This window comes from Panicum virgatum, chromosome 9K, assembly GCF_016808335.1.
Source record: "Panicum virgatum strain AP13 chromosome 9K, P.virgatum_v5, whole genome shotgun sequence".
NCBI classification, from domain to species: Eukaryota; Viridiplantae; Streptophyta; class Magnoliopsida; order Poales; family Poaceae; genus Panicum; species Panicum virgatum.
Genome location: NC_053144.1, coordinates 11586249 through 11601466, shown reverse-complemented (window position 1 = coordinate 11601466; position 15218 = coordinate 11586249). Strand labels below are relative to the sequence as shown.

At 47.5% G+C, this 15218-nt stretch overlaps 1 protein-coding gene across 6 annotated transcripts in view; it reads left to right on the top strand.

Annotated features, from left to right (window-relative positions):
- The window catches only part of LOC120648303 (inositol hexakisphosphate and diphosphoinositol-pentakisphosphate kinase VIP2-like), a 30409-nt gene extending 15191 nt beyond the window's left edge, over positions 1-15218 (top strand). For 2 of the 6 annotated variants that reach the window (XM_039925029.1, XM_039925030.1), the window contains 16 exons: positions 102-183; positions 793-951; positions 1522-1564; positions 2296-2378; positions 3330-3392; positions 3476-3550; positions 9908-10033; positions 10416-10648; positions 10761-10805; positions 11110-11176; positions 11868-11939; positions 13080-13324; positions 13407-13464; positions 13557-13724; positions 14576-14650; positions 14753-15202. In XM_039925029.1, the coding sequence (XP_039780963.1) occupies positions 102-183; positions 793-951; positions 1522-1564; positions 2296-2378; positions 3330-3392; positions 3476-3550; positions 9908-10033; positions 10416-10648; positions 10761-10805; positions 11110-11176; positions 11868-11939; positions 13080-13324; positions 13407-13464; positions 13557-13724; positions 14576-14650; positions 14753-15016 (1858 nt within the window). In that variant the 3' untranslated portion in view covers positions 15017-15202. The other 4 variants (XM_039925032.1, XM_039925033.1, XM_039925028.1 and 1 more) reach the window with 3 other exon arrangements.

Here is a 15218-nt window from a genome sequence, read left to right as displayed (position 1 = left end):
TTATCTGCACTGTTCAAACTAGTTAGTTTGGTAGGTCTTCTATTTTCTGACCATTCTTTTATGTGAAATATAAAAAATGAATGAATGCCCTGTATTTTTAGGTCTGGTCGGGAGAGTGATAGCGATGCTGATGATATCGAGCATGTTGAGAAACTTCGTCAGGTGAAAGCAGTATTGGAGGAGGTAATTTCTAATTATTTAGATCCGCCTATCTATAACATTTGCTATGGAAATGTTGAATATCTTATCACAAGTTGCTATGAGGGATATCCGTGCAGACTAATACCTTAGGTGGAACCATACCACCTATATCAATTTGGCATCAAATGATCGTCCACAAAAAATCTCAAAAACTTGCTGAAGTGTAGACTACCTTGTCAGTTGAACAAATTATTTATGTTAATTTGTTTCCTAAGGTAGCACATGAATGCGTTACAGCTATTGTATGTGCTAATTATGACTGGCAAGCACAAATGCTACTTACTAATTCTATTTTAAGCATTCAATTTTCAAATTGATATCTAATCACTATTGCCCTTTTTTTCTGCCTCATCGTACAACCTATGGATACACTGTTAGAACTATTATATCAACATAGAAATTAAGCAGAGTTCTCTTGGAGCTCAACAAACTTGCCAATTTTCCTGCTGTGAATGGAAGAGTCAACCACTTTAGTACAAAACAAGACTGCTTAAACTTGTATTCTTCAGAGAACCATTTTTTTGGAAAACACAATTGCCATGAAAATCTTCTGTCGGACATTGATAACTTATGCTACTATTCCGATACTAGGGTGGGCATTTCTCTGGCATTTATAGGAAGGTTCAGCTGAAGCCACTGAAATGGATAAAAGTTCCCAAGCGCAATGGTGATGGTGAAGAGGAACGGCCAATTGAAGCACTGATGATTCTGAAATACGGTGGAGTACTCACTCATGCTGGGAGAAAGCAGGTTTTAAACTGTGCATATTTCAAGTTATCGAACAGTAGTTGTTAATATATTATCTTCTAAATGTTCATAATGATAAGTGTTTGTTGGCGCTGTTCATTTCTATGATCTAATTTAAAATATGCAGATTTTAGCGGTCAATATGGAATTTTGTAATAATAAATTATAGATAGTCACATGTGGAGCACGTTTCTGTGCTATATGTTGTAGATGCGGTATAGGCAGGCAAATAAGTATACTGTACCGTAGTCTAGTGACTCAAAATGCAGCCTGCATTTTGTTCACCTTCGCAAAATTTCTACTTATTGTATTTGTTGTAGTTAAAACCTGCTCAGTGCATCAAATGAAGGGGAACATTAAATTTAAAATATATTAACAGTGCATATATAACCAGGAATTATTGAGCTAGACTTTCTCTGCATCATTTACCATTTTTATGTTATTCTTTTTTTTTTAAAAAAATATTATGTTTAGTGAGCTTCTTGCCAAATTTGGGCATGACAAAAAAAATGTACATTTACATTGGTAACCAGCATTTTCTAATTATTTTTTGTGTGTGTACTTTTCATTCAGGCAGAGGAGTTGGGAAGGTTTTTCAGAAACAACATATATCCAGGTTGTTCATATTCTCATAGGCTCTATCATCTTGTGAAAGAAGTGCAATAGCAGATTCTGTTTGAATGGGAGTTTTTATTTTAGTACAATCTTGTGCTTATCTTGATGTTGGATGGCTTTCTTACGATAAAATTTTGTCAAAGAAACTTTACCAACTTCCTAAACTTGAAAATTGTCTTGTTATTTTCTTAATCTTGAAACATGGTGTCACTGTAGTCACTACTTATTATTTTAGTTGTCAAAAGTTTTCAATGTGGCAAGAGAGGATATAGTCATATAGTTATGTCACATGTATAAGTGGTTGATGTCTCATGTTCAGATGTTCTTAGTCATTGGAGATTGCATATGGCTCACGATGGTATAAAGTTGACCAAAGGAATCATAAAACTTCATTTCCACTTTATATCTTCACAGCCTTTTGAAGTTGTGGCGATTTCGAAGTTTCAGGATCTAAGGTGTTAGACTGCTCTATTAGGATCTTTCATTACTTACAGTTTTTTTTTCATCTTATGAGATGTCTGTGGTAGTTTCGTTTGAATTCAAGGGTGATGTTTGCTATCCATGTGAGCTTCAGTTCTATTCAAATCATCTTTCACAATTCACTAAAAATGTACTCTCTATCTGAAATATGTTTTGTTTCTTGCATATCTGATCAAATGGGGTTTGTATTTGAAGTATCTCCCTGTACTTGAAGAATGTTTTTTTTCCCGACTCTCACTATTGTAAATACAGGGGAAGGAACTGGTTTGCTTCGTCTCCATAGCACGTACAGACATGATTTAAAAATATATAGTTCAGATGAAGGCCGTGTGCAGGTATATTAGTCATGTTTTTTTCCTGATTTATTGCCCTGTAGAAATAATCCCATTTCGATCCTCTGAAATTGGCCGTTAGATTTTCCTTGGAGTAATTTAAAAAAAAAAGATTTTCCTTGGAGTCTCAGTGGAATGGATGTAATGCCGCACTGCACTGCACTTATAGCTAGTTGAATCGTTGACTTTCTCTCACATAAGTGAGCAAAGTACTACTGTTGTACGTATAATCCAAACTTACTGTGGTACTTTCAGAAAATTACACTTGATAGTTTGGCGGATTTGGAATAATATGTTTAGTAGAAGTTGCATGGGACCGCAGAAATGATGGCTTTTCTCACAGAATTTGTACACCTTCATCTGAAAAGTATGTTCATTTGGGAAGATCACCTTGAACATAAATGTCCCCAAATGATGATCTCACATGAGACCATGCAGCTGGTAAATGGCATTCCATTTTTTTCTGTGCTTATCACTAGAGTTTGTACAACTATGTTTGTGGGGTTTTGGGAGGGGTGTGTGTGTGTGTGTGGTGGCGGGAGGAGAATCCACTCCTTAAAGTTGTCCCACATGGGACCGAGGGTAATAAATAACAAAATCAATGATGTCACTCCCTACATTATTTTGATTAGGCATGGGACAGATAAGGTTACATAATCAATAGAGTGAAGTAACCATGATTTTGTTGTGTTGGAATGTATTAGAAAATTTTGTAAATATTTACTCAATATGGAAGGAAGATGGAAGACAAATAAGAGCAAAAGAGAGGAAACTTGATTACATTGGAGAAATATACCCCTCCCACTTTCCCCTTCCTAGTTATTCCTTGTAATAGATGCAGAGTTTACGGTTCTGCCACTCGTGTTAAAGTAGATGACTACATGTGGCCAATTATAATTTCTTTATAACAACAGTTATTCCTAATCCACATGTTCACGATGGTGTACTTTTCAGATGTCTGCAGCAGCCTTTGCAAAAGGCCTTCTTGATTTGGAAGGGCAGCTAACTCCTATACTGGTTGGTGCTAATGATCTAGAAGATCCCTTTTGTTGCTTGATCCTGCTTCTCTTGAAACTTATCATTAATACTAATGTCTTCAGGTATCTCTAGTAAGTAAAGACTCGTCTATGCTAGATGGATTGGAAGATGCCAGCACTGAGATGGATGAAGCAAAGGTTTGCTTTCATATTTTCTTTCTGTGAGGTTTCGAGGACTTCTTTTGATCAAGAAGTTTCTGTTAGCAGCTCAATTTTCACTCTCATTGAGCTGAGAGGATGACACTCAAGTTGGGGAAGTTTTCTGGGTTTTTCTTCATTCACACTCACAATGTCATGCCTTCCAACGGGAGGGGTGGCCACGCTTTTATACAAGGGCTGCAGGGCAGCCAAAACACACACCAAGGACTAGTCTAAGATGCTGTCCTCTAGGTCCTAATTGTTGTCCTCTAGATGCTGTCCTCTAGATGCTAAAGCTAGTCTAAGATGCCAATGTGCTGCAGCTGCAGCAACCACCACGCAGCAAGGACCATGCAAGGTCTGAAATGCTGGTCAAAAGAAGAACTGAAACCTGTCCTAGGTGGAGACCCACAAAGACCGAGATGACATAGACTTATTCCTTCATTCTCCCCCTAAGTCTTGTCCGTCGTCTTGTGGGAGGGTTGAACCATTCCGGTCCTGGAGCAAAGCTCAAGGAACTTGATCCTCCCAAGGGGCTTGGTGAGCAGGTCCGCAAGCTGATCCTTGGTGTTGATGTAGCTCGCCTTGATGCTTCCTTCCTCCAAGCAGTCTCGGATGAAGTGATACCTCACCCGGATGTGCTTGCTTCGTTCGTGGAAAACGGGGTTCTTCGCCAAGGCCAGAGCGGACTTGCTGTCCACCCTGAGCTCCACTGATCCAGTGTCTCTGCCGAGTAGATCACCAAGCAGTCGAGCGAGCCAGAGCGCCTGAGTCGACGCGGTGGAGGCCGCTATGTACTCGGCCTCGCAGCTGGACAAGGCCACCACCTGCTGCTTGACCGACTGCCAGCTAACGAGGCACTTGCCGAGGAAGAAGAGGATCCCGCTCGTGCTCTTGCTGGTGTCGATGTCGCCGGCGTGGTCGCTGTCACTGTACCCGACGAAGTGTGCCGCTCCAGGACACCTCGGGTAGTGGAGACCGTGGTCGAGAGTCCCCGCAACATAGCGGATGATCCTCTTCACGGCCTGCTGGTGCTCCGTCGTCGGTCGCTGCATGAACCGACTGACGTAGCCGACGGAGAACGCCAAGTCCGGCCGTGTGTGGGCGAGGTAGCGGAGGCTCCCCACAAGACGCCGGTACTGAGTAGCGTCTACCTCCTCCGCCGTGCTGTCACGGCTCAGCTTCAGCCTCTCCTCCATCGGAGTGAGAGCTGGGTTGCAGTCGGTGAGCCCAGCGAGCTCGACGACGCGCTTGGCGTAGGCGGTCTGTCGAAGTGTGATCCCGGAGTCGTCCTGGTGCACCTCGATCCCCAGGTAGAAGGAGAGAGGCCCCAGGTCGCTCATCTGGAAGGTGGCCTTCATCTCCTCCTTGAACGCCGCCACCTCCGCATCCTTGGTGCCGGTGATCACCAAGTCGTCGACGTAGACACCCACCAGCAGGGCATTGCCTCCTTTGCCCCGCCGGTAGATGGCCGCCTCGTGCGGGCTTTGCTCGAAGCCCATCCCCTTGAGCGTGGAGTCCAGCTTGGCGTTCCACGCCCTCGGGGCCTGCCGCAAGCCATAGAGGGCCTTGCGCAGACGTAGCACCTTACCCTCCTTGCCGGGGATCGCAAACCCCGGCGGCTGGTGCACGTAGACCTCCTCCTTCAAGTCGCCATTGAGAAACACCGACTTGACGTCCATGTGATGGACACGCCAGCCCTCCTGGGCAGCTAGCTCAAGGAGGAGTCGCACGGACTCCATCCGTGCCACGGGAGCGAAGGCATCGTCGAAGTCGACTCCCTCCTGCTGCACGAAACCTCGTGCCACCAGGCGAGCCTTGTGCTTGACGACGGTGCCGGCCTCATCCCTCTTCAGCTTGAACACCCACTTAAGGGTGATCGCGCGGTGACCGCGAGGGAGGTCAGCAAGCTCCCAAGTGCGGTTCTTCTCAACCGCATCCATCTCCGACTGCATCGCGGCACGCCATGCCGCGTGTCCCTCGGCCTCTGCAAAAGACCGAGGCTCGCCGTCGTCGCACGCGAGGTGCAACTGCGCCTCCAGGTCGTGAGGCACTAGTCCCGGCACCGGCTGATCGCCGAGAAGGTCCTCCATCGTACGGTACCGCAGCGGCTCACCGTCGTGGTACGCGTCGATGCGCTCCTCATCGTGAGAGAGCGGAGTAGCGAACTCCACCGGGCTGTGAGCAGGTGCTGGAGTAGGCGTGCCCGGAGGAGTGGCTGTCGGTGCTGGAGTGCGCGGCGTCGCCGGCTGTGGTGGTATAGCTGAGGAACTCGGCGCAGCCGGAGTCGTAGCTGAAGGGCGTGGTGCCGCCGGTGTGGCGGGCGCCGGAGTCGGTGGAGGCTCGGGGACCGGGGTAGGCACGCTCGGCGAAGAAGAGCTGCCTACTCCCCCAGCTCCCTCGAAGTGGACGTACTCGACGGTGAAGTCGTCGTATGTCGGAGTCGAGCCGTCGTCCACCGCCTTGTCCCACGCCCATCCTCGCCCTTCGTCGAACACAACGTCGCGCGCCGTGCGCACACGCTGTGTCTCCGGGTCGAGAATGCGGTAGGCCTTCGAACCCGCCGCGTAGCCGATGAACACTCCCGGAGTGCTCCTGTCGTCGAGCTTGCCGATGTGGCCAAGCTCCTTGGCGAACGCGAGGCAGCCGAAGACCCGCAGGTGGGAGACCGCCGGCTTGCGCCCATGCCAAGCCTCATACGGCGTCATGCCGTCGAGTGCCTTGGTGGGCGAGCGGTTGAGGATGTAGACGGCCGTCACCACCGCCTCTCCCCAGAAGACAGTCGGCATCCCCCTCTGCTTGAGGAGGGCCCGGGCCATCCCCACAACCGTCTGGTTGCGCCGCTCGACGACGCCGTTCTGCTGCGGGCTGTACGGCGCGGAGTAGTGGCGCTGGATGCCCTCATCCGCGCAGTACGCCGCGAACTCGGCCGCCGTGAACTCGCCACCGTTGTCGGTGCGCAGCACGCGCAACTTGCTGCCGCTCTCCGCCTCCGCAGCAGCCTGAGCACGCCTGATGGCGTCCGCAGCCTCTCCCTTGCTGCCGAGGATCATCACCCACATGAAGCGGGAGAGGTCGTCGACGAGCAGCAGGAAGTAGCGTCGTCCTCCCGGTGTGACCGGTGTCACCGGGCCACACAAGTCCCCGTGTACGAGCTCGAGCCGCTCCTTGGCTCGGAAGCTCGCTTGCTGGGGGAAGGAGTGCCGCCTCTGCTTCGTCAGCACGCAGACGTCGCAGAGCTGCTCCACGTGGTCGAGGCACGGGAGGCCTCGCACCATCTCCTTGGCGCCGAGCCGCTTCAGGGCCTCAAAGTGGAGGTGCCCAAAGCGCTCGTGCCACTGCCATGCCTCGTCGTCCCTGCGAGCTGCAAGACAAAGAGGCTGGGCCACCCCGACATGGAGGATGTAGAGGCGGTTCTTCCCTCGAACCACCCTGGCGAGAAGCTGGCGACGGTGGTCCCAGATGCGGAGGACCCCGCTGTCGATCACCACGCGGGAGCCGCTCTCATCGAGCTGCCCAAGGCTGATGATGGAGTTCCGCAGCGCCGGGATGTAGTAGACTCCGGTGAGCATCCGGTGCTCTCCGGACTTGGCGGTGAAGATCACGGAGCCCACGCCCTTGATCTCCACGGCGGAGGAGTCCCCGAACCTGACGGAGCCACCTACGTTGACATCCAGGTCGGAGAAGAACTCCCGCCGCCCGGTCATGTGGTGCGTGGCGCCGGAGTCGAGGTACCAGCCATCGACCCTGTCGTCGTCGGAGCCGTTGCCGAGGAGAACTCGGGCACGCGGCTCGTCGAGGTGGAGTAGAGCGGTGACAGGCGGTGCCGCCGGCTGCGGCTCCATGTCCCCGTGGAGTAGGAACAGAGCCGGCTCGTCATCCGGCTGGGCCTCCGCGACGTGGGCTTGGCCCTCACGCCTCCGCTGTGGGCAGTCCCTGGCCCAGTGGCCGGGCCTGCCACAGTTGTGGCAGGCGTCGTCTCGTGCCGCCTTGGGCCTGTCAGCGGCGCCGCCCTGAGCATCTCCGCGGGCGCCACCCTCGGCGCGCCCTCGTGCCCCGGCTTGGGCACCTCCGCGCCCCTTTCGCGGCTTGCCGCGCTTGCGGCCACCAGTCGAGGAAGAGGGCTCCCCCCTCCTCCTGTCACCGTGCCGAGCCTCCCACTGCTCCTGAGTGAGGTGGAGCTTCCCACCGATGGAGATGCCTCCCGAGGGAGGCTGTGGCTCGTCACTGTCGACGACCTTGAGGCGACCTATCGCCTCCTCGATCGTCATGGTGGAGAGGTCCAGCAGAGACTCGATCGAGCGAGCGGTCTGCCTGTACCTCTCGGGGACGCAGCGGAAGAGCTTCTCGACGGCTCTCTCCTCGTCGTAGGTGTCGTCGCCGAACTGCACCACCTTCTGCAGCAGTGTTGAGACGGAGGGCGAAGTCATCAACATCCTCACCTGGCTTGAAGGCCAGGTTCTCCCACTCCTTGCGAAGTGCCTGGAGAGTGGTCTTGCGGGCGCGATCGCTGCCGATACGTGCCGCAGCGATGGAGTCCCAGGCCTCCTTGGCAGTTCGCTTCTTGGAAAGCGTGAACTGCATCTCGGGCGGGGCTGCTGCGATGAGAGCATCCAGCGCCCGTCGATCCTCATCGTAGCCGACGTCGCCGTACCGGATTGCCTCCCACATATGCCGCACCTGGAGCTTCACCTCCATGACCGCGGCCCACTCGACGTAGTTGGTCTTGGTGAGGGTGGGCCACCCACCGCCGGGACCGACGTCCCTGACCACCGCCTGGAGGCCGTGGTAGCCGGGGGTGCGCGCGCCCTGCGCACGGCCTCCGCTGCCGGGTGCGCGGCCCCCTGGACCGTCGCCGGGCGCACCGCGAGGCGCGCCGCCGTCCAGGCAGCCGCCGGGCGCACCACCAGGCGCGCCACCGTCCAGGCCGCCGCCGGGCGCGCGGGCCCCTGGACCGCCGCCGGGCGCGCCACCGTCCAGGCCGCCGCCGCCGGGGTGGGCTGCTGCCCACCGCGCGGTCCGCTCCCGCGCTCTCTCCCTCTCCAACTCCTCAAGGTCCTCGTCGGCGGTGGCGTCGCCGGCGATGGAGCCGCTGAGGCTGCCGCGCAAGGTCTCAACCTCGACCTCCGCCGCACGCGCTGCATCCTCCGCCTCCTCTGCTTCCACCTCCGCCCTGGCCGCTGCCAGCTCCGCTGCAGCCAGCCTGGCCGCCCTCGCCGCTGCTGCAGCGGCTTGAGCCGTCGCTCGCCTGCGCTCCTCTGCCGCGGCGAGCTCGGCGTCTCGCTGGCGCCGTGCGCTCGAGGCGGCCGAGCGCTGAGACGGTGCGTCGGACATGGCGTGCCTCCAAGGGGCTGTTGCGTGGAGAGGGGGAAGGGAACGGGGAAGAAGAGGCAGCCGGAGCTGCTGCTGCTGCTGTTGCAGCGGCTGCTGCTGCTATAGTGGCTGGTGCAGCTGCTGCTGCTGCGCTAGCTGCTGGTGGTGGTGGCTGGGCTGCTACCGCGGCTTGGGAAGGGGAGGAGCAAGAGATATCCAACCTACAGGAAAGTAAGGCTCGGATACCAGATGTTAGCAGCTCAATTTTCACTCTCATTGAGCTGAGAGGATGACACTCAAGTTGGGGAAGTTTTCTGGGTTTTTCTTCATTCACACTCACAATGCCATGCCTTCCAACGGGAGGGGTGGCCACGCTTTTATACAAGGGCTGCAGGGCAGCCAAAACACACACCAAGGACTAGTCTAAGATGCTGTCCTCTAGGTCCTAATTGTTGTCTTCTAGATGCTGTCCTCTAGATGCTAAAGCTAGTCTAAGATGCCAATGTGCTGCAGCTGCAGCAACCACCACGCAGCAAGGACCATGCAAGGTCTGAGATGCTGGTCAAAAGAAGAATTGAAACCTGTCCTAGGTGGAGACCCACAAAGACCGAGATGACATAGACTTATTCCTTCAGTTTCTAGGATTCTAATAGCCATAGGATGTTCTTAATAAATAAGATGTTAGATTTTCCTTTATATTTCAAAATTTCCTTGTAGCATGTGGGAGATGATAATTTTGGACTCTAGGGTGTGGCTTGTATAAACTACTATGATCTCAAGCTCGGCAGCTACTATTGAGTTGTTATGAGAAAACCAAATTCTAAAATTATTATAACAAAAACCACCATATTCTATTGCAAAAAATCCTTAGGCATTAGTTGTGTGGTGGGGGTAGAACATATATGGTTAGCCCCTTGGTGGCAATTATATGGTCTAGGGAGCAATTATGCGCTGGGTGGGAGGGTACTCCGGGTGGAAACAGGGAGTATCATGTAGATTTATTCCATCAGTTCTTAACAGAAGCTAAATGAACTGATCTTTCAGGCTAGGTTGCATGAGATTATCATTTCAAATACTAAAGCAAAGGACACTGAAGGGTCAGCAGAGTTTCCTTGGATGGTTGATGGTGCAGGATTGCCTGCAAATGCTTCCCAACTCCTGCCAAAGATGGTAAAGTGCTTTGAGTGGATACAGCTATATTAACAATTCAACATATTTAAGCATTTCTCATAAAGTTGTAACTCAGTACTTCTGTACTTGTGTCAATGATCTAGTTGAAATTATTGATTTACTTGAATTCTGGTGAAATTCATATTCTTTTGATCTTTTCTCTCTTTTGTATGGCCACACTTAGTGTAAATTTTGCCAACAGTTTTCCCAGACAAGTATTTCTCTTTAGTATCAACTATCAAGCATTCTTGCTAAATTCAAACACAGAACAAGTTATGGAGCAATTTCAATTTTCGATACACTGTTTTATTTCTAAGCTGCATAGTGTTCTACTGTCATGAATAATGACTGATTCTTTCTTCCACTATTACATATTAATCAGGCCAAGTTGACAAAAGAAGTAACTGCACAAGTCAAACTACTTGCTGAAGGTGAAGATGAAAAGCTTGCATTGACAAGCTCATTTTCTAGATATGACCAAGCAAAAGCTCTTGGGAAGACAACTATTGATGTGGCTCGAATTGCTGCTGGGTTGCCTTGTGGTAGCGAAAGCTTCCTCTTGATGTTTGCCAGATGGAGAAAACTTGAGAGAGATTTATACAACGAAAGAAAGGAGTAAAGTGTTTCACCTTTTATAATTATTTTGGATGTTGAGAAATCAATGCAACTATTTTGTTCTATTTTCTATTTGTTCATAACACTCATGGTTATTTGTATCACAATGCAGCCGTTTTGACATTACCCAGATCCCAGATGTATATGACTCCTGCAAGTAAGTCATCTTCTAACAGTTGCTTTATTAATAAATGAGCAAAGAAGTACTCCAGAAAAGAGAGAAAAATGGTATTCTTTTCCACTTATTGTGTGCATTTTACTCGGAACAAGTTAATATATTCTAAAGGGGTTTCTAAATATGTGATATCCATGGAATTATGAAAACTTTTATTTAAAAATGCAGAAAGAATGTGTGTTTTACCAATCTGATTAATATAAATATGTTGTGTTGCCATTCATCTTTTAATGTAAAATATGTTTAGTTTGAATTTGTACATCTAATCTAATGCACTGAATGGCAGATATGACCTTTTGCACAATGCTCATCTTGATCTTGAGGGTTTGGAAGAACTGTTCAAAGTTGCCCAAGTAAGCTCTTGTTTTATATGCTGTCTTGTGATTATACTTGAAAATTGACAACAGATTTTTGTAATTGTGCGTAATGCATGCTGTAGTCTCTCTGTTGAGCCATCACAAAGTTATGTTGATTAGTCATGCTCTTTAGAAGAGGCATTAGTTACCGCACATGCGGCAATATGGAAGTACAGTAAAAGGCCGTACTGTCTTAATATGGACAACTGAGCAGATATAATGCTGAAGTTTTGGCAATATCACTATTTCATTTGATACAAGCTCTTTCTGACACCCCAAGTTTGCAAGGAAGACCTCATAATGTAACAATTAATACAGGAGTGCTGTTCCATGAAAAAACAAATTTAACCTTGTGTGTCATATAGTTCTGACTAATTTGAACATGGGAGGGAGACTTATGCTTGGCCATTCTTTCTGTTTCCTATATCCTGCAAGAGATTTACTGCCAATTCCCTTGTAGAATAACACAGGTTACCTCATGAATAGCCTGGGAGGCTGGGAATCTGTTGTTTATCTGTCAATCACTTAGTTATGAAAGACGTGATGGTTTGAAAACTTTTATTTCTGTATATGCATATATCGATGTTGTAGTCTTTCTGCTAATTTGTGGATGCAAATGTGTTCTCATGAAGGTTTCTTTCCAACATTTCATTTTGCCATTTCTTATCTAACACTGCTATTCTTGTAGACACTTGCTGATGGTGTCATTCCTAATGAGTATGGGATCAACCCAAAGCAAAAACTGAAAATTGGCTCAAAGGTTTGTTCTGGATCAAAATTTGACTGATTAGTTTTCATAAGCAATCGTATGATTACCATACCATCAAGCAATTACCCGTGTGCAATCAATTGGATTTCCATTGACACTTGTGCATTGTAGATATATATGGATATATTTGTAATATTTGAATCTATTTCTAGCGAACTATAGTTTGCTTTATGGTTCCTTTTTCACTTTTAGTAAAAGTGGTTCATTAACATTCAATGAAATTGCCACTAAGGTGCATCCTCAATGGAAATACTGAGCTGAAAAAATCATGTTTATTTCAGGAAAAACCCAAGCGTCTAACTTTCATTTCTTTTTTAGATTTTTCAATATTCTTTTGACATCTTCCTGAAGATATTGTCTGCCAGAACTAGAAAGGGAAAAACATACTATATATTTGTTACTGGCTGCTATTCAGGAAAATTGCAAAAATAAACAAGCTATACCATATATTCGCGAATGGGTGCCTATCCGGACTGGTTAGGTGGCCTCAATAGTACTCAGGTCCTGGGTTCGACTCTCTGTGGGAACGAATTTCAGGCTAAGGTTAATAAAATCCCTGCGCTTGCCTACACACCAAAGCACATGGAAAGTGGTCCCGGCCCAGCGGCCCGCTCTCACACGGGCAATGGTACAGGTTACAGCACCCTTGTGTAAGGGTGGGGCAAGGGTTCGGGGGTTTTCTCGACCTGCGTGAGAGGTCTTCTCTTAGCAAATGCCCGTCATACCCCCCGCAGGTCGAGGTTTTTTTAATACCATTTTTTGACAAATTCCCACTATTGACTCTTTAGTACTTACTCCCTGTGAAATTCTCTTCATTTCTTACACTTTTCATTGACAAAATTGGGGTTTAGTTTTCGCCCTTATGGCCTTGTAATGATTTCATCGATATTATGTTTGCAAACAGTTCCACCCCTTAAAGGTGGAAACCTTTTTAACAATGGGCAAAGTCAGAGCAATGGTACGAGCAATAATTCATAGTTCTCATTATCATTTACCCTTATATTTACTAGTAATATCATATGAGCTATTGAATCAGCCTTGTGGTGCTTTTTTTTAATAATAACTGTTTCTTGTGATTTGTCTCACTTTATGTTTCTTATATTCTTTTTTTTTTCTAAATGTTTTCTCTAGATAGCCCGTCGTTTATTGGGAAAAATCCTAATTGACCTACGCAACACTTGTGAAGAAGCTATCAGTGTTGCTGAACCAAAATTTATTGAAGACGAAGCTATATTCCTACCAACTAAAGAAGCAGAACAGCAGCAAAAGATTCATGCTAGAACTGAGGATGGAAGAAGATCTAGTTCTACAAGTGAGAAGTCATTGGACCAGGAGGATGAAGATGATAGAGAAACTAAATATCGCCTAGATCCTAAGTGTGTTCTTCCTCTGTTTTTTATGAAATTCATTTTTCTTTGATAATGTACATGTAAAGTTTATGTAGCTACTTCATTGCAGGTATGCCAATGTGCGGACACCTGAGCGTCATGTCCGCACAAGGCTTTACTTCACATCGGTACGATAGTAGTACATTTTGTTGCTGCATGCTTTACTGTTTTCATCCTTTTGGAATTATCAGTTACATCGTCTCAGCATTTTCTCCACCAGGAATCTCATATTCACTCCTTAATGAATGTCCTTCGGTACTGCAATTTGGACGAATGTCTACAAGGAGAGGATAGCCTTGTCTGCCAAAGTGCTTTGGACCGTCTACATAGAACTAAGGAGCTTGACTACATGAGTAATATCGTGCTTAGAATGTTTGAAAACACAGAGGTGTGGCTCTTTTCATCATTTTTATTCAGTCTTTGATCAATCTTTCACTTTTCTGGTATAGGTGATCGTGCATATTCACATTTATTGCCTTCACGAGTTGGTATTTTCGAAAGGTTTTGAACTTTTAAGTTTTTCTATCTTACCAGACTAAGTATTAATCCCTTTTTTAAGGGAGCTATATTATATCTATATATAACTATATAAATACTGCAATAGGGGTCTCCCCTACTGTTTGACGCTCAAAAAATAAGGAAGCTATCTTCTGTACCCAAGTGTCCTATTTCACTAGTCAATCATACACCTTGTACCGACTACATTTAGGGGTGGTATAGGATAGCAAACTATCTCGTAGGCTGTCAGCTTGTCCTTAATCCTGTTGCTTGTCAATTTTGCTGCAGTGCCTTGTCAGTGATGTTATCTTAAGAAACCTATATAGGAGTAATTTATTTATCACATCTTGCAACTAAGCATTTCATTTGTCCTCTGTTTTGGAAAAAGAATTAAAAATCACGTGTGGTCGTGCATCCATATTATGCTTCTGTTTATGCTATATTTAGATTTTTGTATTTTTTGTATTTCGTCAGAGATCTGCAGCTGGGCATCAGTTCATTCATTTATGGTACTCTTGTTGGTACTGGAAATTTGTCATGTTAGCATGTACTTGAGTCTGGCAGTTTTCTCTAATAGCGCACAACTATTTATGTGCTATCTCCATGAAAATAATCGGAAGGCTGTTTAGTTCTCATGCCTCATTTGTGAACTTGGTAATGTCATATGACCTGGTATCAGGTTGCTGTTGTCCTTATCCAATTGAAAAGTTCCAATCTGCTTACTAAATTTTTTGTTTGCAGGTTCCATTAGAAGATGAGAAAAGGTTCCGGATTGAAATGACGTTCAGTCGTGGTGCCGATCTCAGTCCCCTAGAGGTGATAAACCATATTGTGCACAATGCTGGACATAAATTCAGCTGTGTTTTTGTATACTAGTAGAACCATTTGAATTTACTAATGGGATGTATGTTGGTCCAGGACAAAACCAGCGAAAGTTCTTCATTGCTCCAGGAGCACACACTGCCGATAATGGGACCGGAAAGACTACAGGAAGTTGGGTCCTGCCTGACGATGGACAAGTTTGAGAAAATGGTGCGGCCATTCGCCATGCCTCCAGAGGATTTTCCCCCTGCTGCTCCTCCACAGGCCTTAGGCTACTTCTCAAAAGGCGCTGGAGTGCTTGAAAGGTTGGCTAGCCTCTGGCCTTTCCACAAGGGTGCGAGTGCGACGAACGGAAAATAGCTGAAATTAGTTCATGTGAATATTTTTAGTTTGTAGCACTGCTAAACACCACCAGCCCAATTTTGACAATCTGAATCAAGTGGAATTTTTTTACTGGTGGTCTTTAAGTAACTGTTGACGATGTTGTAAGCATCAGTAGCAGCTGGGTGCCTGAGTATATCTACAAATCCCAGCATTTTCATTGAACTGTGTGTTGGTTGGC